Here is a 27,072-nt window from a genome sequence, read left to right on the forward strand (position 1 = left end):
GATAAAAAACCTGCCAGATTCAGTAATGCAAAGGCTCCTCAACCTTTACAACAGTATCCTTAACGCATATATTCCACAACAATTTAAAATAAGTAACATAATACCAATATTAAAACCTGACTCAAACAAAACAGCAATATCATCTTATAGACCCATTTCATTAAATAGCTGCCTATCCAAAGTCATGGATAAAATCATATCCAAACGACTATGGTGGCTAGTTAATAACAGCCAGCTACTCGATAGTCGTCAAATGGGATTTAGAAAGGGAAAATCGGTATCAGATTCTCTAGCAATGCTAGACTACCTGACTACCACTACCCTATCCAGAAAGATCCACCTTTCTATCATTTCACTAGACTTCTCAAAGGCATTTGACAAAATCGGAATACATACAATAATCGACGAGCTCGTTGACTGGAAATTAGGACAAAAAATGATAAATTACATAATAAACTTCTTAACCAACCGAAAAATTTGTGTTCAGACTCAAAACATACAATCCCAACCCTTGCCACTAGAAAATGGAATCCCACAAGGATCACCACTATCGGTAATCCTTTTTGCAATCGCCTATAATAAACTTAATAGAACCATAGGTCTACATAAATCATTCGAATTTACTGCATACGCAGATGATTATACAATAATAAAAAGACACAAAAAGATAGATACAACCTTAAACATAAACCCACTAATCTCAGACATCCAAAAATGGTGCAATTACTCTGGAGCCAGTCTCTCCATTCCAAAATCAAAACATCTACACATCTGTCGAAAAAAAATGAAACTTTAGAATACTTAGCGATCTCAACTTAAAAAATGAAAAATCATTAAAAATACTAGGCATTACTATAACTAATAAATATAAATGGGATGCACACATAGAACAATTAGTAATACAATTAGCTAAAAGGCTAAACATTATTAAATGTCTCTGCAGTACTAGTTTTAACTGCCACATGAAAACCATTCTTTATGTAATAAACTCAATAATCATGTCAAAAATTGACTATGGGTTATTCCTATACGGCGGCTCTTCGCATGAGAGAAACAAACCAGTGGTCAGAAGAATGCTTTGGCCATGCCAAAATTCTGAGGGGAAATGACAATATCCCATTAGTCACTGACCACTGCATCGCAGAGGAGTATCCACATACTCCTTTCCACACCATCATTCCCTCTAGGGAAGATTGGAACTTCGGCCCGCCAGGCCCAACCAATTCCATCAAAATATATACAGACGGTTCTAAGCTGGACAACCGCGTAGGCGGGGGTGTCTTCTGCGAAGAACTCGGAATCAGAAAAGCCTTCAGGCTACCGGATCACTGCAGTGTGTTCCAGGCGGAAGTAATAGCCATTCAAGAAGCTCTTCTTATACTGCCAAGCCCAGCCACACATACCAGAGAAATCTGCATTTACTCGGATAGCCAAGCGGCTATAAAATCCCTTAACGCCATCACGTCGAACTCGACGTCAGTACAGAACTGTCGCAAATCTCTTCACGAGATGGCAACACAGCTCTCTATATACCTCATTTGGGTCCCAGGCCATAGGGATATCGAGGGAAACTGCATAGCCGATGAGCTGGCAAGACACGGTACTACCGCCTCCCTCCTTCCAGACAAGGAGAGCGTCGGTACACCGATGGCCAGCTGTAAACTGTCAGTCCGAAACCACTTTGACTTGGTCGCCAATCAAATGTGGACCACCGACACAGACTCCTGTAAAATCACACGCCAAACATGGCCAACCCTCAACAAGAGAAGATCTTCTGAACTCTGCAAACTGAGCAGAAGCCAATGCTCAGTCGTAATCAGAGCCATCACAGGGCACTGGCTGGTGGGCACCCATGCCGCCAGACTAGGACTCCACCATAACGATTTCTGCAGAAGCTGCAGAGACGTGGAAGAGGAGGAAACGGTAACACACCTCTTCTGCGACTGCCCGGCCTTGTCAAGAACAAGACAACGATTCCTAGGAGACAGTCTCCTACCAAATCTATCGGCACTAGCAAACAAGAAGCCGATAGACATCTTCAAGTTCATCCAGGCAGCTGGATGGACGTAATACTCGCGCAGACACGCAGCCAAACACGGGTATTTTGGGAAGTGGACTTGTCCATGCGGTATCACAACGGGCCAATCTCCAAGGCCTAAGTGAGTCGGGGTGCATACCCTGGCTGCCGCTCCGACCTACCTACCTATTCCTATACGGAAGAGCTCCCAAATCAAAAATTAACAAATTAAAAACCATATACCACTCAGCTGTTAGAATGGCCCTCGGTGCCTTTCGCTCCTCACCAATAAACAATCTAATATACGAATCTAATATTAGGCCAATAGAACACAGAACCCAACACGCTATATTAAAAAACTTTAAAATTATATCCCCAGCAAAAAAAACTCCACTAGAACACATTTGTAAAAAAATTTCGAAAGCGAAGCGGGTCCCAAAATTGTCATCAACAATAAAGGATACCATTGAAAACTGTAAAATGATACTGCTACAGCCTGTACCCATAATAAATAAAAAAGAAACCACCCCACCGTGGTCATTTAACTTTTCTAGGATAAATAAATCCCTTCACACCTCATCAAAACCCAACACACCACCGATTGTTTACTCCCAACTCTTCCTAGAAATTAAAGATACCCTCAAACAACACACGTTCCTATATACAGACGGCTCAAAGTCCGATACCGGAGTAGCCTACAGTGTAACCTCCACAGAACACATCATAACCCAGCAGATACTCCCATCATATTCCTCCATTTTCACTGCTGAAATAGCAGCAATTCTTTACGCATGCAGATATGCGGAAAAACAAAAAGGAAAATTTGCCGTATGCACCGACTCACTCTCAGCTCTTACAGCCTTAGAAAACTTAAACAACTATAACTACTACACATTAGAAATTAGAAAAATCATTTTAAAATACAAACACAAATTCACTCTGATATGGGTCCCAGGACACTGCGGCATTATTGGAAACGAACTTGCAGACCAAGCAGCTAAGCAAGCACTCACATTACCATTAATATTAGAAAGAAACCTCAACATATCAGATACACTTAAATACATCAGTAAACACATGAAAACCCAATACGATAGTATCTGGAACAACACATCTCCACATTACAAACTTATTAACTCAAAAAAGCAGAACCATATTGTATCTCTAAACACAACAATCTCTCGAATGGACACCATTAAATTTATGAGACTTCGAATCGGGCACACTAAACTAACACACAGCCACCTATTTGACAAAACACCCCATCCTACATGCCAACAATGCAATCATAACCTAACACTATGCCACATATTCCTAGAATGTCCTCTTTATGTTGAGCACAGACTGAAATTCCTCCAAAAAACCCTAGAAGAAATAGTAGATCCCAAAAACATAGTCACAACAATCCAATTTCTTAAATCCATAAACCTTTACAATAGCATATAAGTAGAAACTTAATTAGTAACTAGAATCAGTAGACCTATATATTTGTATACTCGTTGCCTTGCATATACAATAGCTAATAAGTATCACCTATTTAAGTCATAATATCAAATGTTAAATCAATATTGTTACTTATTACAACAAAGAATGTAAGCAGAAGGCCATCGCAGCTATTGCTTAACACAAACCATAAATTGTCCGCACTTTGTAAGTGCTGGCAATTTCTATATAAAAAAAAAATTAAAATATCCGCAAAAAAACAAATTTCATTTAAAAGAAACACGTGGTAAAATAAAAACAAGTAAAAAAGCTAAAGTCGGGTGTCCCGACTTTGAAATACTCTGTACATATGTTCACAATAATTATAGATCGATTAATTTGATCGATTTTACGTTTCTCAGTATTCGAACTCACGTAAAGGGTGTATACGGCATACGGACACATAATAACTAACTGGGGGTATTTGCAAAATTTAAGTTCGAAATTCCAAGAATTACGGGAGTTAGAAAAAATCGCAATTTGCATGGGAGAGGGGGGAGGGAGGGAAATTCCAAAATATACATTTTCTGCGTATTCACACAGGGCATCTTGGACTAATTTGGTGTTCCTAGGTCTTATAGTCTCCGAGATATAGGCGATTATACGAATTGAAAATCGGGAAAACCCCCATAGGGGGGGGGGGGGGGGGGAAATCAAAAAAAAATAAAACAAACTCGTATAGAATACACACATAAGGCATCTTTGTGCAAAATTTGGTGTCTCTATCTCTTATAGTCTCTGAGATCCAGGTGTTCATACGGACGGACAGACGGACGGACAGACAGACAGGGCTAGATCGACTCGTCTCGTCATGCTGATCAAGAATATATATACTTTGTGTGGTCGGCCACGCCTGCTTCTGCCTGTTACATTTTTCAAACCCCGCAAACCTAATATACTTCTGTACATTTCATGTACAGAGTATAAAAAGCATATTACCATAAATACATATTAAATTAAATCGAAAACAAGAAAATAACCCCTTTTAAGGTAACTATTAGATATCAAGTGAGAATAGTAACTTAATGGATCTTCTTGTGTTAGGGTCCATCCATCCATCTATCCATATATCCAACCATCTATACATTCTCTTTTCCGTCGGCCTATTTCTGTGTCAAGGCAATGAAAATATTTTCCTTTATGTGATACCATATTTATGCACATATGTATATAAATTACTCGTGGCAATTTGGAGGTATAACCTATATTGGATACAACACGAGGGGAATTTGAGCTTTTACCATTGTATATACCCTGTACCCAGGGAAACTTCCGTCACTGAGTTATATGCGCCCAAAGCAGCAGCAGGAAATTAAAAAAAAAAATAAACTCGTCCTTTCTCGGACCTACGAGAATCTGGATGCCAACTTTGGTTATTCTAGCTTTTATAGTTTCTGAGATCCTTGCGTTCATTCAGACGGACAGACGGACGGACGGACGGACATGTCTAGATCGATTTCTCTCGTCATGCTGATTCAGAATATATATACTTTATGGGGTCGGAGATGCTTCCTTCTGCATGTTACATACTTTGCACAAACCTAATATACCCTTTTTACCGTACGGGTACAGGGTATAAAAATATGGAGTTGCAAGCCTAACAAATTAAAAATGGAAATAAAGAAATTATAAAGAAATAATTATGTTATAAGTTTATAAAATCGATTGCTCATTAATATCGCAGCTGTAAGAATTGTTAATATGAATGTTATTAATGCTTATAATTAATTAAATTAAAATTTGTATAATTAGCCTTCAAATGACTTCTGCTTTGATAAAGATTGAAATGATAATGGTTGAATTAAAGTTCTAAAAATGAACACTGAGTAAGGTCTTATAAAAAGGGGGTATCATAAAACAAGTATGCATTGAAAATGAATTTACATATGGGTTATTGCAGGAATATGTAGAAATATGTGATAACAAGGTAGGGCGGGTATACAAGGAGAAACATCCTCCTATAATTACCCTTCAAATGACTTCTGTTTTGATAAAGCTTGAATTATTGCGGTTTTCTTGGCGCACAAAAGGAAACCGCGTCAACTATAGTATAGTAAATAAACTTATAAGAGAAGAGAGGCAAGACCTGCTAGTCTTGTATAATGAAATAAATTATTCTAATATGTTAATATGGTGTTGTGTTACAATTTAAAAATATTTAAACTAAATGTATGTTACCTCTCTCGCGAACACTCCTCGTAATCGACTTTGTATTAAAATTGCACTTCGCCGCAATCTTAAAAAATGAATCCGTAATTTCCATCCCCTGTATGCATGTTGAATTTGCAAAGCTGCATTCCAAGTTCGGCGATAAATTTTTAAGCAAATAAATCCTCTCCAGTTTTTTTGTATTACAATAGCATTTTCATGAGTGATTTCTTTCCTCAAGTGTTCCAAAGGTGCATAAGCTCGAGCTCGTAAAAAAATTTTTGAAACCCCTATTTGCCATTCCGTTGGCAAAACTTTTAATTCGCTTAAAATATGAACTATGTCATTTCGTGTTAATGTGGATGATTTTTTTTTTAATAAGCATTTATATTTTGAAAAGAATTCCTCGTAAGAAAAATGAATAGGAAAACCTTCTCGTCGTATCCTTATTATATCTAGCATTCCAAGATACTTCAGTTGATCAAGAACAAAAGTATCATTGTAATTATTTGGCGATTTAAGTCCATTTGGCTTTATACAACGAACATACCTAAAAAAAAAAGTTAAGTATAAAATATATGAATAATTTGTAACATAACATTCAGTTATGTTAAATCAGTTGGAGGAAAATTTGGAAGTACAAATTTCACCTTTTTTCTTCTTTTGACTTGTGCTAGGGGCGTATGAAGCTCAGTACAGGAAGTTTAGGCGTCGGGCTTGCTCGACCGTAGCCTTCTTTCTTGTTTTATAATTGACAAAAGTAACATTTTTTTGCAGTATAGAGACTCTTTAAGGTGGAAGTCATAATTGATTTAATATAGCCGATTGGTTTGAATTTGAGTAATATAGATTTTATGGATTGGATTATTATTTTGTTTATTTCGTCAAGGTGTCAGTCTATATCATGGTTATCTGTTGTTTGCTGTGCTTGGTTGGGATGACATAAGACTACAAATTTTATTTTAAAACTTCCTCCAGTCTGCTTATACCCTGTACATGAAATGTACAAGAGTATATTAGGTAACAGGCAAAAGGATGCGTGGCAGACCCCACAAAGTATATATATTCTTGATCAGCATGACAAGACTAGTCGATCTAGCCCTGTCCGTCTGTCAGTCTGTCCGTCCGTTTGTCCGTCCTAGATCTCAGAGACTATAAGAGCTAGAGACACCAAATTTTGCACAAAGATGGCTTATGTGTGTACGCTGTGCAAGTTTGTTTTATTTTGTTTGATTTTCCCCCCACTTTCCCTCTATTAGGCCAATGAGACCTAGGGACACCAAAATTATGATTGACCGATTTAACAAGAAGTTATAGCCATATATATATTTGCTGCCCAAGCGCTGCGAGCAGCTGTTGTTGACGTTGCTGTTTCGTTGACTGCAAACATGCTTACACAGATACGAATAGACACGCATAGACATGCATACACTCACATAGACACAATTCCAATGTAAATATGCATTCACACACCCGAATACCAAGGGAGGTAAAATCGGACGAATTTTTTTTTATTTTTCTTAATTTTTATAGCCTGTACCCAAAGGTTAAAAGGCTATATTAGTTTTGTGTGAATGTATGTAACACACAGAAGGAGGCGTGGCATACCCCCGTCCAAAGTATTTATGTTATTGATCAGGATGACAAGACTAGTCGATATAGCCACGTCCGTCCGTCCGTCCATCTGTCTGTATGAGCGCAACGATCTCAGCAACTACAATAGCTAGGATAACCAAACTTGAAATTCAGGTTCCCCTAAGCCCTGGGCAGATCGAGTTTTTGTTTTTATTCTGATTCCTCCCCCCACTCCCCCGCAATTCGTGTTTTTCCTATAATTCCCGTAACTCCCGTATTTCTTTGTACTCAAATTTGGCAAATACACCCATATAGTAATTATGTGTCTGTGTGCCAAGTTTCATTAGAATAGGTTAATTATGAAGAAAGTTATAGCCATAAGCATAATCTCCGCCCAAGCTCTGCCGGCAGGGGTTGCTGCTTTGACTTATTATACTCTGTACATAAAAAGTACAAGAGTATATTAGGTTTGCGGGCGGCGTGGAGGCGTGGCAGACCCCACAAAGTATATATATTCTTGATCAGCATGACGAGACGAGCGGATCTAGCCCTGTCTGTCTGTCTGTTTGTCCGTCTGTCAGTCTATCCGTCTGTCCGTATGAACACCTGGATCTGAGAGACTATAAGAGGTAGAGACACCAAACTTTGCACAAAGATGCCTTATGTGTGTACGCTGTGCAAATTTGTTTTATTTTTTTGAATTTCTCCCCACTTCCCCCCTATGGGGGGTTTCCCGATTTACCATTCGTATAATCGCCTATATCTCGGAGACTATAATACCTAGAGACACCAAGATGCCTTAAGTGAATACGCAGAAAATGTGTATTTTGGGATTTCCCTCCCTCCCCCCTCTCATCCGCAAATCGTAGCTCCCGTAATTCTTGGACTTTCGAACTCAAACTTGGCAAATACCTCCATTTAGTTATTATAAGTCCAAATGCCAAGTTTCATCAAGATAGGCCGATTTAACAGGAAGTTATAGCCATATATGTACATAAGGCCAAATAGTGCTCGCAGATGTTGTTGTTGTTACTGCTTTGCTCAGGCACAGGAGACATACACAGACACATACAAACACACACATACACGTATAATTATTCTACACATATGTATAGAGTATTTCAAAGTCGGGATACCCGACTTTAGCTTCTCTACTAGTTTCTTTCACGTACTGCTCAAAAATGTTCAACGTAAACGCACAGCCACGATCAGTGATAATTCGATTCCAAACATGCTAACCTAAAGCTCCAATCTTTTTAAAGTTTCTTCGTCATTGGTTGCCTTTGCGGGAAAAACCCCAACGAATTTACGGCGTGCACAGTTTTTTGTACTGCGAAATGACCGGCGTTGTGGGCTTCTGTAATGACTTCCGTTTCCAATGCTTTTGAAATAACTAAAAGATCGTTGCCGAGTACCACCTTGTAAATCAATCCGCCTCTCGCCTTGAAGTCCTCGTATGGCCGATTTTTGAGGATCTCTGCAACTGCTTTAATCATTGCGTCGTTTTCCTGTGCTCTTTTGATTCGTGCTGTTATTTCCATAGTCACAATCATTACACGCTGCGGATAACGGCTTAGGCAATCGACATGTTTTAGCCTCTAACCGGGTCGATGATCTACCTCGAAATCAAAATCATGCAGGTAAATTACCCATTGGACTACATCGCGCGGGACATCTTTCTTCTGCAGCGTCTGTTTAAATGCAGTACAGTCGGTTATCAGGAGAAATTTTGTTCCCAACAAGTAGTGGCGAAACTTCTTTAACGCAAGATAAATGGCTTTTGCTTCTGATATGTAACTATGATCAGCAGCCTCAGCTTCAGTTGACTTTTTAATCCAGAAGTAGACTGGCTAAGGTTTGTCATTGAACCACTGCACTAAGACTGCACCAAATCCTTCTTTCGGTGCATCTGTGTGAACTTCAGTTCTAGCATTTCGATCATACAGTCTCAAAATAGGTTCCTGTTCCTCCATACGGAATATAGCATCTTTACGCAGCAGATTAGTTAAAAGCATAGCAATTTTGGCATACCCTTTAATAAACATTCTAAAAAATCCGGTAAGTCCCAAAAACGACTGCACTGCTTTTATATTTTTCGGTTCGGCGAATCTGCTGACTGCATTCGTCTTCTCTTCCCCTGGCCACACGTATTCATCCTTAATAAAATTACCCAAGAAATGTACAGTACTTTGCAGAAAATTACAAGTGGAAACACTTTATTCGAAGGCCATAAGCAGCGGCTGTTGTAAAGACCACCTTCATCTTTTCCAAACATTCGACGACTGTTACTGCATGAATTATGATGTCATCCAAATATAAGTCTAATACATCAGCGCTTAAAAGGTTTTCAAATACGCATCTGAAGTAGCGCATAAATGCAGCCGGCGAGTTGCAGAATACAAAATGTGCACTCGTAAAGGCCATTCTTGGTCACAAAAGCTGTTTATTTCTTGCTGGTTTTGACGATGGGCACATGGAAAAACCCATTTTCTAAATCCATGACGGTGAACAATTTAGAATTATGCAGCTTTTGCAGCACGTCATCAATTATCGGTACAGGAAAACAATCCTTCAATACCATTTAATTCAGCTTTCGGAAATCGACGCATATACGATGAGAACCATCTTTCTGCCGAATAATGCCTGCGTCAAGCCATTCACTTATTTGCTTGTTGACTACTTCATCCTCAGTGATAGACAGACGACTGGGCGACTGGCGAAACGGAGCAATTTCTCAACCGGATACAATGTGCAGCATAACTGGAACCTCTTCAACAGACTGACTCGGCCTATAATTGTTGATCATCGAGCGCACGATATTTTCATACTGCAACGGTACATCTATATCAGAATCTGTATACGCCAAATTATGTATACTTATCTGATTAATGTTGTCACAAGCTTCCTCCCCCAACAGGGAAAAAAACTTGTATCCATCGGCCGATGACGTAAAGTTTAATTGGCTAGTAAAGTCGTAGCTCAGCAAAGCATCATATTCCACATCTCGATCAGCAACAACCACGAATTTGTGAGATATCTTCTCCTCATCGACCGCAACTTCTGCTTCAAAACTGCCAACAGGATGAGTAATATTGTTGCCCAAGCCACGCAGGTTTGAAAAGCAACTACGCAACCGAACACTGTGAATCTGGTTGTAAACACACTTCCTCATAATTGAGACATCTGCCCCTGTGTCGGCTAGGCAGTTCACTTTGATGTTGTTCACCTGTACCACTTAAAAACGCTTTTCATCACGCACGACGTGCACGGCAGCTGCTGGACAATTTTTGGTCATGTGTCCACTCTGGTTACAGCGGAAAGACTTTGTAGCGGCTTGGCATTTCTTTCGCAAATGATCGGTGGATCCACAGTTGAAGCAATGATTCTTCTTTTCGCTACTGTCTGGATCTACATTTCGGTTTGGCTGGAATGGTTTCTTGCCAACTTTATCAAGTACGCGATCATACACTTCATACTGCTCCTGCAGCTCTCTATACGTTTTTCAACTGTATAAAATATACTTAAAGTGACTCTTCATTTGCAGCCCATCAACACAAACATACTGACACACAAAACGCAATAACTTCACTTCCAATCGATGAAATGTCATGAAATTCTCACTGGACAATCGATAAAGATAGCAGATTCTAACGCACCAGTCGACATATAGATAGCGCTACCAGGGGGCGCTACTACTTTGATAGAATTTAATACATGATTTGTATGTACTTTGTGCTTAATTGTATCTTGAATTAATATTGCAGTGCCCCTTCCTCTACTAGCGTTGATTCTATCTTTGCGAATAATAATATATAGTTATTAACGTATAACATGAATAATTTGAATCCAAGAAAAACCAAGTGGGGGTATTATCGGAGACTGCTAATCAAGAAACTACCCAGTAAAAAATTTCTAGCCATACAAATCTCCCGGGCCGGGCGGCATAATCCCAGCCCAACTCCAACATTCTTTGTGGCACATCATGCCATGGATACTGACTAAGCATAGAAGTTGTTTAAGAGTCGATCACATTCTTAGCTTAGCATGCTGGAGAGAAGTAAGGGTCGTGTTCATTCCTAAAGCTGGGAAGGTATCACATGTAAAAGCAAAAGATTTCAGGCCCATCAGCCTATTCTCGTTTCTACTAAAAACTTTAGAGAGACTTATAGAGATATATCTCAGACAGTCCATTGACCCGGTACTGCTGTCGAACTCTCAGCACCCATATAGCAAAGGCAAGTACACTGGCACTGCCCTCCATTCCCTCGTCTCTAGAATAAAGAACTCACTCCACGTTAAGGAGTATTCACTGGTAGCTTTTCTGAACATAGAGGGCGCCTTCAACAATATTTTACCGTCGGCAATCACCCAGTCGTTAACGGATCTTGGGGTGGATGACTCCCTGGTAGACTTCATTAGCCAGCTGCTCACTAGCAAAACGAAACGAAACGAAAACACAAATGAGCGGGTGAAGAAAGCCACTAATGCACTTTACATCTGCAAGATATCCTCATATATGGAATCGTAGTATGGTGGCCTGCGCTGGAAAAATCTACCATCCTCACTCAGAGGCGCTCAACGAGACGGCCCAGCAGGTCATATGGGAGCCAGGACACCGGAATATTGAGGGAAACTGCATTGCAGACGAGCTGGCAAGGGAGGGAACAAACGCTAGCATTCTTCCCGACAAGGAAGGTATAAGAATGCCGTTAGCATCCTTTCGGCTCATGACGCGCAATCACGCACATTCTATGGCACAGCAGCGCTGGGAGAGCACAAACACATGCGTTCGTGCCAGGCTCACCTGGCCATCCCTTGATAAAAAAAGGACATTAAAGCTGGTAAGGCTGAGAAGGCCAGAAATATACATGGTGGTGGGGGCACTCACAGGCCACTGTCCTATTGGGAGACATGCATCAAGACTGAACATTCCGTTTAACGACTTCTGTAGAAGCTGCAGTGACGAGGAGGAGGAGGAAAGTGTGGAGCAACTCCTCTACCACTGCCCGGTGCTGAGCATGCGCAGGCTACGCACCTTAGGGAAACCCTTCTTAAGCGACCTCTCGGAAATTCAAAATGTGGAGTTCGTGGAATTAGCAAAATTTTTAAATATCACCGGGTGGCTGAAGGCTTACCAACAAAACTAGGGATTATATGGTATCACAACGGGCCTTCTAGGCCTAAGTGGGGGGTGATTATCATCACCTCCGCCATTTCAACCTAACCTAACGTATAACATTTGCCTTAAACTTAGTTCCGTTCAAGCATAGGGTTTTAAGCTTGTGTTGCTCTATAAAGTTTTGCAGATCTACTCTCCTGTTTGTTTTTATAGGAGAGTTGACATTAATTGTAATAATTTATATTTCTTTTGATATTCTAATTTGTGTGTTAATTAAATTTTCGTAGCAAAGTCAGGTCTTTAAATATATATGTATGTATGTATTTATTTTCACAAAGCACTTCACACAACTGTCTTGCACAAGGAATGATCAAAAAGTGATGTTCTCTTTATTACTTATGTCTTGTGTACCTCTGAGAGTGGGAATGCTCTCAGTGTGTACACGAATGCTTATTAAACTAAGTATAAAAGTGTATACATCCTTACGTTCTACGGTGATTAGAGTAACGGCCTGCTACAACTCGGCCATCCTTACGTCTAGATCTCCTGATCGTACAGGTATTATTGAGAACAGTATTTTTTCTTTTATGTCTAACATGAAGTAGAGATCTAACAATTGTATTACTTAAACATAATTTCACACTACGACATTTTCTTTTCTAGGCTTGATTAAATTGATAAAAGGTGGTTTTTCTTTTGTACTTTCTTATTAACAATGTTTTTATACTCTGTACATAAAATGTACAAGAGTATATTAGGTTTGCTGGAGCTGAAAATGTAACAGGCAGAAGGCGGCGTGGCAGACCCCATAAAGTATATATATTCTTGATCAGCATGACGAGACGAGTCGATCTAGCCCTGTCTGTCTGTCTGTCTGTCCGTATGAACACCTGGATCTCAGAGACTATAAGAGCTAGAGACACCAAATTTTACACAAAGATGCCTTATGTGTGTACGCTGTGCAAGTTTGTTTTATTTTCTTGAATTTCCCCCCCCCTCCCCACCCACCACACCACTATGAAGGTTTTCCCGATTTTCCATTCGTATAATCGCCTATATCTCGGAGACTATGAGACCTAGGAACACCAAATTTTAGTCCCAGATGACTTATGTGAATACGCAGAAAATGTATATTTTGGAATTTCCCTCCCTCCCCCCTCTCCACCGCAAATCGCAATTTTCTCTAACTCCCGTAATTCTTGGAATTTCGTACTAAAATTTTGGAAATACCCCCAGTTGGTTATTATGTGTCCGTATGATAGACCGATTTAACGAGAAGTTATAGCCATAAATATATTTGCTGCTGCAGCGCTGCTCAAGCGCTGCCCGCGGCTGTTGTTGATGTTGCTGTTTGGTTGACTGCGAAAATGCTTACACAGACACGAATAGATGCGCATAGGCATACATACACTCACACAGACGCAATTGCTATGTAAATGTGCAATTATGCACCCTTTACGTGAGTTCGAATACCGAGAGGTAAAATCGATCAAATTTTTATAGCCTGTACCCAAAGGGTGAAAAACTATACTAGTTTTGTGCGCATGTATGTATCTCAGTAAGTACAAGAGCTAGGATAACCAAAATTGGTATCAAGGTTCCTATAAGCCCTAGGCAGAACGAGTTTGTTTATTTTTTCTGATACACCCCCCCACTCCGCCGCAATTCGTATTTTTTCTTAAACCTTCCGTAATTCTCGGAATTTTAAAATCAATTTTGGTAGGTACATCCAGTTAGTACTAATGTGTCCGTGTGCCAAATTTCATCATGATAGGTCAATTCTGAAGAAAGTTATAGCCATAAGTAAAATCGCTGCTCATGCGCTGTTCATGCGCTGTTCATGCGCTGTTCATGCGCTGTTCATGCGCTGTTCATGAGCTGCCTGCAGCTCTGTCGGCAGCGCTGCCCGCAGCTGTTGTTGTTGTTGCTGCTTTTGTTCAACTTTGTGCTGCATACATACACGCATATAAACACGCATAGGTACGTGATGTAAATGTATCCTTTTTTACATAACAGGCAGAAGGAGGCGTGTTAGACCCCACAAAGTATATATATTCTTGATCAGCATGACAAGACGAGTCGATTTAGCCCTGTCTGTCCTTCTGTCCGTCTGTCCGTCCGTATGAACACCTGGATCTCAGAGACTATAAGAGATAGAGACACCAAATTTTGCACGAAGATGCGTTATGTGTGTATTCTATACGAGTTTGTTTTATTTTTTTGATTTTCCCCCCCACTTCCCCCCTATGGGGGTTTTCCCGATTTTCCATTCGTATAATCGCCTATATCTCGGAGACTATAAGACCTAAGAACACCAAATTTTAGTCCAAGATGCCCTGTGTGAATACGCAGAAAATGTATATTTTGGAATTTCCGTCCCTCCCCCCTCACCATAGGCTAATCACGATTTTCACTAACTCCCGTAATTCTTGGAATTTCGAACTAAAATTGTAAATAGTTCCTTGCTATACAGCTAGAAACTATTCACTATCAGAGGCTACACTTTATCCCGTGTAGAGCATCTCTGAGAGAACAAAAAAGGAAACAAACCAATGCCTAAATTTCCAATTTCATTCTGATTTTATTTCTGAAATTCCTTCAGTATTTATACAATTTTTGTCTTATTTACTAGGTTTTTTCTTATGTACTAATAATTCAATATTTGACTCTTTCTTATTTTCTAAACATTGTACTTACTCTAATTTTACATTTTTCGTCTTATTCTATCCTAACGGTGTCAAGTGGATTTCCCCTCCATATGTATATTCCAAGCCTTTCTTAAACGCAGTGTGCACCTTAAACGCACCCTTAAACGCTGTCGCGGTCCTATTTGCCTATGCATTTCTTGTTACCCACTATGCGTTGGTCTGTACCACTGCTGCATGCGGCTATTTTTAGACCGAGATTTGTTGCTTAGCCTACCTACTGCTTGTGCTCCCTATGCTAACTTCTGAGCTCTTGTTCACTTTTGTGAACATCTTGCGCAGGGCAAACCTAACTGTCGCTGGCGACTAAAACTATGTTCAATTGCGTCTATGTGAGTGTATGTATGTTTATGCGCGTCTATTTGTGTCTGTGTAAGCATTTTCGCAGTTAACTAAACAGCAAAATCAACAACAGCCGCGGGCAGCGCTTGAGCAGCGCTGCAGCAGCAAATATATTTATGGCTATAACTTCTTGTTAAATCGGTCTATCATAGTGAAACTTGGCATACGGACACATAATAATAATAATTTTTGTTCACAAAAGTGAACAAGAGCTCAGAAGTTAGCATAGGGAGCACAAGCAGTAGGTAGGCTAAACAACAAATCTCGGTCTAAAAATAGCCGCATGCAGCAGTGGTACAGACCAACGCATAGTAGGTAACAGAAAATGCATAGGCAAATAGGACCGCGACAGCGTTTAAGGGTGGGTGCACACTGCGTTCAAGAAAGGCTTGGAATATACATATGGAGGGGAAATCCACTTGACACCGTTAGGATAGAATAAGACGAAAAATGTAAAATTAGAGTAAGTACAATGTTTGAAAATAAGAAAGAGTCAAATATTGAATTATTAGTACATAAGAAAAGACCTAGTAAATAAGACAAAAATTGTATAAATACTGAAGGAATTTCAGAAATAAAATCAGAATGAAATTGGAAATTTAAGCATTGGTTTGTTTCCTTTTTTGTTCTCTCAGAGATGCTCTACACGGGATAAAGTGTAGCCTCTGATAGTGAATAGTTTTTAGCTGTATAGCAAGGAACTATTTACATTTTGGTCCTTCGAGCAAGGAAACGGCGAGGTCGGCAATAGCGGGCCCATCCGAACTAGATACCGAAAAGGTGTCAGAATCAAAAAATGAAAATTTAAGGCGAAAACAAAAGCCGAACCATTAAGGCCATAGCCTTTAAAGTAGGAAGGTAAAGAATACCAAGTCTAGTAAAGACGAAACTAAAATCGGTTGCCAAACTTCTGCTAAGTTTGGGCCGATAAACCAGAAGGAAGACCCCTGCAAACCGCTACCAGGTTTGGACCAAGAAGGACGAAGAAGCAAGAGGGTCAAAGAAGAGCGGTTCCCAAAGATCCCTTACAAGGTTTGGGCCGCCGAAGGACGAAGAAGAGAGAAGCCAGAGAAGACAGCAGGTCCCAAATCCCTACAAGGTTTGGGCCGAAGAAGGACGACATCAGATCAGATCCCGAAGGTTTGGGCCGCAAGAGAGACGAAGAAGCAGCGGAAGCTAAGCCCATAGAAGGTTTGGACAAAAGAAGACGACAAGAGCTAAACCTCTACCAGGTTTGGCCCATGAGTCAGAAACCCCAGGAAGCCACCGATGAACGTCAAATTGCTTCTATGGAAGAATTTGACCGAGTATTCAATAGAATTATTAAGGTCGCGAGGCCATATATAGAAGCTGCAGCGGAACCCAATGCAGGACCGCAAAAGCTTACGATAGAAGAATATAGGAATCAGTTGCGAGAGCTATACAAATTAGCTCAAATTTCAATAGGACAGGAACAAAAGAAGTACCTGTTAGAAGCAAAAAAATTAAAAGATAAGAGGAGTAAAAAGAAAAAGGAACTAAAAAAGAAAAAGAACTAATATTACGAAAAATTAAGAACATTTCAAAATTAATATTAAGAAAAATAGAAATAAGAAGAAATAAATAAATAATAACATAAAATATATTTTGTTGTCGAAAATAATAATACCAAAGGTGACTAGATGGTGTTGACAAGGGATCAATTAAAAGATCTCTTAGTAGAGCAGCAGACGATTTATAGGGAGATAGAAAATATAACGAATTTAGGGGATAAAGTGTTGTGTGAAAATTCACAGCACTTAGCAGAGCTAGAGAAGCTCTGGGAAAAATTCGAAAAAAGTCATGAGATCCTAGAGGACAACAAGAAAAGTCTTGGCGAGGTAGACTATTTCCAAAAGAACGTGTGGGGGATATAATGACTTGCCTAGCTAGGTACAAACCTAAAAAACACGTACCATCAGCTCCAATGGAGACAAGCATGTCAGCCACATCCCCATTTCAAGACGAAGCCAGGCATAGGTGGGAAAAGAAAAGAAATACGGTAATAGCCAAGGCCGAAAGATTTGGCAGGCAGATTAGTGGAGATTTTCACGTAGGACTAGAGGCGCCGGAAGCGAAGAAATTCTTAGATGGAAAGTTTGAGGAAATAAAGGAGAGTATAAAAACCTTGGAAAAAGACCCCTTTAGCACTGAGAACGAAATAGGGCAAATGTTGGAGGAGGTAGAAGGACTTTTTTTACGTAAAATGAAAGAAATTAATGAAGACAAAAGCACGAATAGCACATTGAAATTAAAAGAAATTGAAATTCATCCCTTTTTCGGAAATATAGCACAGTGGACAGCCTTTTCAGATATGTTTGGAAACTTGGTGCACAAGAACAAAAACTTACACGAAGTTGAGAAATTTATAAGGTTAAAAGAGCTAGTTAGGGGGGAGGCGAGTTCCCTAATACAGCATTTACCAATCTCAAGGGAAAATTATAAAACGGCATTACATATTTTGAAAGATAGGTACGAAAATAGGCGACAAATATTCTCCTACCACATGGACAAACTATTAGATCAGCCCACAATGAATATTGAGTCGGAAAAAAGTGTCCAGGCCCTGCTAGATACTACTAGGCAATGTATTCATACCATAAACGGCACGGATACAGGAATAAAAGAAGCAGATATAGTATGGGCTAGGATAGTTTTAAGAAAATTCGATAGGGCAGGACTACAACAATATGAACAGTACACTAGGAGAACAAAAGAAATCCAAACCTTAGAAGAGGTTTTGGAGTTTCTCGAACAACATCTCCAGGCAATACAAACAATGCAAATTAAGACCCCACAGGCAGATAGAGTAGATGCAATTACCGTAAACTTAGAAAAGTTTTGGGAAATCTCAGATAAAGCTGCTGAGAAAAAATTAGATTTTCCTAGATTTAGTGATTTTTGCGAAGTCTCAGATAAAGCTGCTGAGAAAAACTTAGATTTTTCTAAAATTAGTTTTATGGGAGACGTCTCAGAGAAAGCCTGTGAGAAAAAATTAGATTTTCCCAAATTTAGGGATTTTTGGGAAGTCTCAGTGAAAGCTACTGAAGAGATAGATTTTCCCAAGTTTGATGTTATAAATGAAGTCTCAGAAAAGGCGTTTAGGGAAACGATAGAGTTTCCTAAATTTAGGTGTTTTTGGGAAGTCTCAGAAGAAAAGACTGAGAAAGAAGGCAACTTCAATCATTGTGAGGAAATAGGCATAAAATTAGCCTCATTCGAATTGGAAAAGTATTCTGAGCCCATAGTAGCAGATTTTGTTCAATCAACGGAAGAAAGATTGGTCCCAAAATCAGAAGATTTAAAGTTCGAAGAAAAATATGATTTTGTTGGTGCTGAGACATTTACTTCTTCTTCTATTACTATACAAACACAATTAGGAATTTCTGAGGAAACAGACACCAAAGAATGTCACAATAAATTATCCTCAGTCCAATGTATAAAAACCCCTGAGCTCGTAGGTGCAGACTTCGTCCAATTAACGAATGAAAAAGTAATTTCAAAATCACAATACAAACAGGCAAATTTAAAGATCGAGAAAATATCCAATTCCACTGTACAAGCAGCACAAAGTGTGTCTGTAAAAAAGACAACTGCAGTTAAGCCAAATACTGTTGGTTTAAAATTAGAAAGACCACAATTTCACCTTATCCCTCTGGCAAGTCCTCACTTCGGAGGAATCCAAAGAACGGGGGTAGATTCAGTAGATTCAGTAAAAAATTACCAAAACAAAATAGTAAAGGAACGCACTCTAACGTACGAGAAAATAAGTACGTCACTAGTGCAAATCAAGGCAATACTGAACTCCGGGCCACTGTACAGGTTAGACAGTAGCATTGAATTAGAGAACAGTTTAAAGCCAGCACAATTTCGAATTCACGAACCGCTTTTCGAAGGCATAGATCGGAAATATAACAAAGGGATTTCAGTATTGGACCGATGGAAATTGGTACCAAGCAAGAAAATCCGTTTTTGGACAAAGTGGAAAGAGAAATACAACTTGATTCTTGGATGCAATTAGGAGTATAAAATATATGACATTATTTCCCGTCGCATGATGTTCACAAAAGTGAACATAGTTTTAGTCGCCAGCGACAGTTAGGTTTGCCCTGCGCAAGATGTTCACAAAAGTGAACAAGAGCTCAGAAGTTAGCATAGGGAGCACAAGCAGTAGGTAGGCTAAGCAACAAATCTCGGTCTAAAAATAGCCGCATGCAGCAGTGGTACAGACCAACGCATAGTAGGTAACAGAAAATGCATAGGCAAATAGGACCGCGACAGCGTTTAAGGGTGGGTGCACACTGCGTTCAAGAAAGGCTTGGAATATACATATGGAGGGGAAATCCACTTGACACCGTTAGGATAGAATAAGACGAAAAATGTAAAATTAGAGTAAGTACAATGTTTGAAAATAAGAAAGAGTCAAATATTGAATTATTAGTACATAAGAAAAGACCTAGTAAATAAGACAAAAATTGTATAAATACTGAAGGAATTTCAGAAATAAAATCAGAATGAAATTGGAAATTTAAGCATTGGTTTGTTTCCTTTTTTGTTCTCTCAGAGATGCTCTACACGGGATAAAGTGTAGCCTCTGATAGTGAATAGTTTTTAGCTGTATAGCAAGGAACTATTTACATTTTGGTCCTTCGAGCAAGGAAACGGCGAGGTCGGCAATAGCGGGCCCATCCGAACTAGATACCGAAAAGGTGTCAGAATCAAAAAATGAAAATTTAAGGCGAAAACAAAAGCCGAACCATTAAGGCCATAGCCTTTAAAGTAGAAGGAAGACCCCTGCAAACCGCTACCAGGTTTGGACCAAGAAGGACGAAGAAGCAAGAGGGTCAAAGAAGAGCGGTTCCCAAAGATCCCTTACAAGGTTTGGGCCGCCGAAGGACGAAGAAGCAAGAGGGTGAAAGAAAAGCGGTTCCCAAAGATCCCTTACAAGGTTTGGGCCGCCGAAGGACGAAGAAACAAGAGGGTCAAAGAAGAGCGGTTCCTAAAGATCCCTTACAAGGTTTGGGCCGCCGAAGGACGAAGAAGAGAGAAGCCAGAGAAGACAGCAGGTCCCAAATCCCTACAAGGTTTGGGCCGAAGAAGGACGACATCAGATCAGATCCCGAAGGTTTGGGCCGCAAGAGAGACGAAGAAGCAACGGAAGCTAAGCCCATAGAAGGTTTGGACAAAAGAAGACGACAAGAGCTAAACCTCTACCAGGTTTGGCCCATGAGTCAGAAACCCCAGGAAGCCACCGATGAACGTCAAATTGCTTCTATGGAAGAATTTGACCGAGTATTCAATAGAATTATTAAGGTCGCGAGGCCATATATAGAAGCTGCAGCGGAACCCAATGCAGGACCGCAAAAGCTTACGATAGAAGAATATAGGAATCAGTTGCGAGAGCTATACAAATTAGCTCAAATTTCAATAGGACAGGAACAAAAGAAGTACCTGTTAGAAGCAAAAAAATTAAAAGATAAGAGGAGTAAAAAGAAAAAGGAACTAAAAAAGAAAAAGAACTAATATTACGAAAAATTAAGAACATTTCAAAATTAATATTAAGAAAAATAGAAATAAGAAGAAATAAATAAATAATAACATAAAATATATTTTGTTGTCGAAAATAATAATACCAAAGGTGACTAGATGGTGTTGACAAGGGATCAATTAAAAGATCTCTTAGTAGAGCAGCAGACGATTTATAGGGAGATAGAAAATATAACGAATTTAGGGGATAAAGTGTTGTGTGAAAATTCACAGCACTTAGCAGAGCTAGAGAAGCTCTGGGAAAAATTCGAAAAAAGTCATGAGATCCTAGAGGACAACAAGAAAAGTCTTGGCGAGGTAGACTATTTCCAAAAGAACGTGTGGGGGATATAATGACTTGCCTAGCTAGGTACAAACCTAAAAAACACGTACCATCAGCTCCAATGGAGACAAGCATGTCAGCCACATCCCCATTTCAAGACGAAGCCAGGCATAGGTGGGAAAAGAAAAGAAATACGGTAATAGCCAAGGCCGAAAGATTTGGCAGGCAGATTAGTGGAGATTTTCACGTAGGACTAGAGGCGCCGGAAGCGAAGAAATTCTTAGATGGAAAGTTTGAGGAAATAAAGGAGAGTATAAAAACCTTGGAAAAAGACCCCTTTAGCACTGAGAACGAAATAGGGCAAATGTTGGAGGAGGTAGAAGGACTTTTTTTACGTAAAATGAAAGAAATTAATGAAGACAAAAGCACGAATAGCACATTGAAATTAAAAGAAATTGAAATTCATCCCTTTTTCGGAAATATAGCACAGTGGACAGCCTTTTCAGATATGTTTGGAAACTTGGTGCACAAGAACAAAAACTTACACGAAGTTGAGAAATTTATAAGGTTAAAAGAGCTAGTTAGGGGGGAGGCGAGTTCCCTAATACAGCATTTACCAATCTCAAGGGAAAATTATAAAACGGCATTACATATTTTGAAAGATAGGTACGAAAATAGGCGACAAATATTCTCCTACCACATGGACAAACTATTAGATCAGCCCACAATGAATATTGAGTCGGAAAAAAGTGTCCAGGCCCTGCTAGATACTACTAGGCAATGTATTCATGCCATAAACGGCACGGATACAGGAATAAAAGAAGCAGATATAGTATGGGCTAGGATAGTTTTAAGAAAATTCGATAGGGCAGGACTACAACAATATGAACAGTACACTAGGAGAACAAAAGAAATCCAAACCTTAGAAGAGGTTTTGGAGTTTCTCGAACAACATCTCCAGGCAATACAAACAATGCAAATTAAGACCCCACAGGCAGATAGAGTAGATGCAATTACCGTAAACTTAGAAAAGTTTTGGGAAATCTCAGATAAAGCTGCTGAGAAAAAATTAGATTTTCCTAGATTTAGTGATTTTTGCGAAGTCTCAGATAAAGCTGCTGAGAAAAACTTAGATTTTTCTAAAATTAGTTTTATGGGAGACGTCTCAGAGAAAGCCTGTGAGAAAAAATTAGATTTTCCCAAATTTAGGGATTTTTGGGAAGTCTCAGTGAAAGCTACTGAAGAGATAGATGTTCCTAAGTTTGATGTTATAAATGAAGTCTCAGAAAAGGCGTTTGAGGAAACGATAGAGTTTCCTAAATTTAGGTGTTTTTGGGAAGTCTCAGAAGAAAAGACTGAGAAAGAAGGCAACTTCAATCATTGTGAGGAAATAGGCATAAAATTAGCCTCATTCGAATTGGAAAAGTCCTCTGAGCCCATAGTAGCAGATTTTGTTCAATCAACGGAAGAAAGATTGGTCCCAAGATCAGAAGATTTAAAGTTCGAAGAAAAATATGATTTTGTCGGTGCTGAGACATTTACTTCTTCTTCTATTACTATACAACCACAATTAGGAATTTCTGAGGAAACAGACACCAAAGAATGTCACGATAAATTATCCTCAGTCCAATGTATAAAAACCCCTGAGCTCGTAGGTGCAGACTTCGTCCAATTAACGAATGAAAAAGTAATTTCAAAATCACAATACAAACAGGCAAATTTAAAGATCGAGAAAATGTCCAATTCCATTGTACAAGCAGCACAAAGTGTGTCTGTAAAAAAGACAACTGCAGTTAAGCCAAATACTGTTGGTTTAAAATTAGAAAGACCACAATTTCACCTTATCCCTCTGGCAAGTCCTCACTTCGGAGGAATCCAAAGAACGGGGGTAGATTCAGTAGATTCAGTAAAAAATTACCAAAACAAAATAGTAAAAGAACGCACTCTAACGTACGAGAAAATAAGTACGTCACTAGTGCAAATCAAGGCAATACTGAACTCCGGGCCACTGTACAGGTTAGACAGTAGCATTGAATTAGAGAACAGTTTAAAGCCAGCACAATTTCGAATTCACGAACCGCTTTTCGAAGGCATAGATCGGAAATATAACAAAGGGATTTCAGTATTGGACCGATGGAAATTGGTACCAAGCAAGAAAATCCGTTTTTGGACAAAGTGGAAAGAGAAATACAACTTGATTCTTGGATGCAATTAGGAGTATAAAATATATGACATTAGACAATTCTTTTACTATTTTGTTTTGGTAATTTTTTACTGAATCTACTGAATCTACCCCCGTTCTTTGGATTCCTCCGAAGTGAGGACTTGCCAGAGGGATAAGGTGAAATTGTGGTCTTTCTAATTTTAAACCAACAGTATTTGGCTTAACTGCAGTTGTCTTTTTTACAGACACACTTTGTGCTGCTTGTACAATGGAATTGGACATTTTCTCGATCTTTAAATTTGCCTGTTTGTATTGTGATTTTGAAATTACTTTTTCATTCGTTAATTGGACGAAGTCTGCACCTACGAGCTCAGGGGTTTTTATACATTGGACTGAGGATAATTTATCGTGACATTCTTTGGTGTCTGTTTCCTCAGAAATTCCTAATTGTGGTTGTATAGTAATAGAAGAAGAAGTAAATGTCTCAGCACCGACAAAATCATATTTTTCTTCGAACTTTAAATCTTCTGATCTTGGGACCAATCTTTCTTCCGTTGATTGAACAAAATCTGCTACTATGGGCTCAGAGGACTTTTCCAATTCGAATGAGGCTAATTTTATGCCTATTTCCTCACAATGATTGAAGTTGCCTTCTTTCTCAGTCTTTTCTTCTGAGACTTCCCAAAAACACCTAAATTTAGGAAACTCTATCGTTTCCTCAAACGCCTTTTCTGAGACTTCATTTATAACATCAAACTTAGGAACATCTATCTCTTCAGTAGCTTTCACTGAGACTTCCCAAAAATCCCTAAATTTGGGAAAATCTAATTTTTTCTCACAGGCTTTCTCTGAGACGTCTCCCATAAAACTAATTTTAGAAAAATCTAAGTTTTTCTCAGCAGCTTTATCTGAGACTTCGCAAAAATCACTAAATCTAGGAAAATCTAATTTTTTCTCAGCAGCTTTATCTGAGATTTCCCAAAACTTTTCTAAGTTTACGGTAATTGCATCTACTCTATCTGCCTGTGGGGTCTTAATTTGCATTGTTTGTATTGCCTGGAGATGTTGTTCGAGAAACTCCAAAACCTCTTCTAAGGTTTGGATTTCTTTTGTTCTCCTAGTGTACTGTTCATATTGTTGTAGTCCTGCCCTATCGAATTTTCTTAAAACTATCCTAGCCCATACTATATCTGCTTCTTTTATTCCTGTATCCGTGCCGTTTATGGCATGAATACATTGCCTAGTAGTATCTAGCAGGGCCTGGACACTTTTTTCCGACTCAATATTCATTGTGGGCTGATCTAATAGTTTGTCCATGTGGTAGGAGAATATTTGTCGCCTATTTTCGTACCTATCTTTCAAAATATGTAATGCCGTTTTATAATTTTCCCTTGAGATTGGTAAATGCTGTATTAGGGAACTCGCCTCCCCCCTAACTAGCTCTTTTAACCTTATAAATTTCTCAACTTCGTGTAAGTTTTTGTTCTTGTGCACCAAGTTTCCAAACATATCTGAAAAGGCTGTCCACTGTGCTATATTTCCGAAAAAGGGATGAATTTCAATTTCTTTTAATTTCAATGTGCTATTCGTGCTTTTGTCTTCATTAATTTCTTTCATTTTACGTAAAAAAAGTCCTTCTACCTCCTCCAACATTTGCCCTATTTCGTTCTCAGTGCTAAAGGGGTCTTTTTCCAAGGTTTTTATACTCTCCTTTATTTCCTCAAACTTTCCATCTAAGAATTTCTTCGCTTCCGGCGCCTCTAGTCCTACGTGAAAATCTCCACTAATCTGCCTGCCAAATCTTTCGGCCTTGGCTATTACCGTATTTCTTTTCTTTTCCCACCTATGCCTGGCTTCGTCTTGAAATGGGGATGTGGCTGACATGCTTGTCTCCATTGGAGCTGATGGTACGTGTTTTTTAGGTTTGTACCTAGCTAGGCAAGTCATTATATCCCCCACACGTTCTTTTGGAAATAGTCTACCTCGCCAAGACTTTTCTTGTTGTCCTCTAGGATCTCATGACTTTTTTCGAATTTTTCCCAGAGCTTCTCTAGCTCTGCTAAGTGCTGTGAATTTTCACACAACACTTTATCCCCTAAATTCGTTATATTTTCTATCTCCCTATAAATCGTCTGCTGCTCTACTAAGAGATCTTTTAATTGATCCCTTGTCAACACCATCTAGTCACCTTTGGTATTATTATTTTCGACAACAAAATATATTTTATGTTATTATTTATTTATTTCTTCTTATTTCTATTTTTCTTAATATTAATTTTGAAATGTTCTTAATTTTTCGTAATATTAGTTCTTTTTCTTTTTTAGTTCCTTTTTCTTTTTACTCCTCTTATCTTTTAATTTTTTTGCTTCTAACAGGTACTTCTTTTGTTCCTGTCCTATTGAAATTTGAGCTAATTTGTATAGCTCTCGCAACTGATTCCTATATTCTTCTATCGTAAGCTTTTGCGGTCCTGCATTGGGTTCCGCTGCAGCTTCTATATATGGCCTCGCGACCTTAATAATTCTATTGAATACTCGGTCAAATTCTTCCATAGAAGCAATTTGACGTTCATCGGTGGCTTCCTGGGGTTTCTGACTCATGGGCCAAACCTGGTAGAGGTTTAGCTCTTGTCGTCTTCTTTTGTCCAAACCTTCTATGGGCTTAGCTTCCGTTGCTTCTTCGTCTCTCTTGCGGCCCAAACCTTCGGGATCTGATCTGATGTCGTCCTTCTTCGGCCCAAACCTTGTAGGGATTTGGGACCTGCTGTCTTCTCTGGCTTCTCTCTTCTTCGTCCTTCGGCGGCCCAAACCTTGTAAGGGATCTTTAGGAACCGCTCTTCTTTGACCCTCTTGTTTCTTCGTCCTTCGGCGGCCCAAACCTTGTAAGGGATCTTTGGGAACCGCTCTTCTTTGACCCTCTTGCTTCTTCGTCCTTCTTGGTCCAAACCTGGTAGCGGTTTGCAGGGGTCTTCCTTCTACTTTAAAGGCTATGGCCTTAATGGTTCGGCTTTTGTTTTCGCCTTAAATTTTCATTTTTTGATTCTGACACCTTTTCGGTATCTAGTTCGGATGGGCCCGCTATTGCCGACCTCGCCGTTTCCTTGCTCGAAGGACCAAAATGTAAATAGTTCCTTGCTATACAGCTAAAAACTATTCACTATCAGAGGCTACACTTTATCCCGTGTAGAGCATCTCTGAGAGAACAAAAAAGGAAACAAACCAATGCTTAAATTTCCAATTTCATTCTGATTTTATTTCTGAAATTCCTTCAGTATTTATACAATTTTTGTCTTATTTACTAGGTCTTTTCTTATGTACTAATAATTCAATATTTGACTCTTTCTTATTTTCAAACATTGTACTTACTCTAATTTTACATTTTTCGTCTTATTCTATCCTAACGGTGTCAAGTGGATTTCCCCTCCATATGTATATTCCAAGCCTTTCTTGAACGCAGTGTGCACCCACCCTTAAACGCTGTCGCGGTCCTATTTGCCTATGCATTTTCTGTTACCTACTATGCGTTGGTCTGTACCACTGCTGCATGCGGCTATTTTTAGACCGAGATTTGTTGCTTAGCCTACCTACTGCTTGTGCTCCCTATGCTAACTTCTGAGCTCTTGTTCACTTTTGTGAACATCTTGCGCAGGGCAAACCTAACTGTCGCTGGCGACTAAAACTATGTTCACTTTTG

General features: G+C 39.2%; 1 protein-coding gene across 1 annotated transcript in view; it reads right to left on the reverse strand.

The window, feature by feature from the left end:
• LOC115628647 (unconventional myosin heavy chain 6) overlaps window positions 1-27,072 on the reverse strand; it is a 665,426-nt gene that overhangs the window by 359,370 nt on the left and 278,984 nt on the right. Inside the window, exon 10 of the mRNA XM_030524816.1 lies at window positions 5,678-6,197. Within this exon, the coding sequence (XP_030380676.1) occupies window positions 5,678-6,197 (520 nt within the window). The remainder of the gene's footprint in view (window positions 1-5,677; window positions 6,198-27,072) is intronic.

This window comes from Scaptodrosophila lebanonensis, unplaced genomic scaffold, assembly GCF_003285725.1.
Source record: "Scaptodrosophila lebanonensis strain 11010-0011.00,11010-0021.00 unplaced genomic scaffold, SlebRS2 tig00000122-arrow-arrow-pilon, whole genome shotgun sequence".
Lineage (NCBI taxonomy): Eukaryota > Metazoa > Arthropoda > Insecta > Diptera > Drosophilidae > Scaptodrosophila > Scaptodrosophila lebanonensis.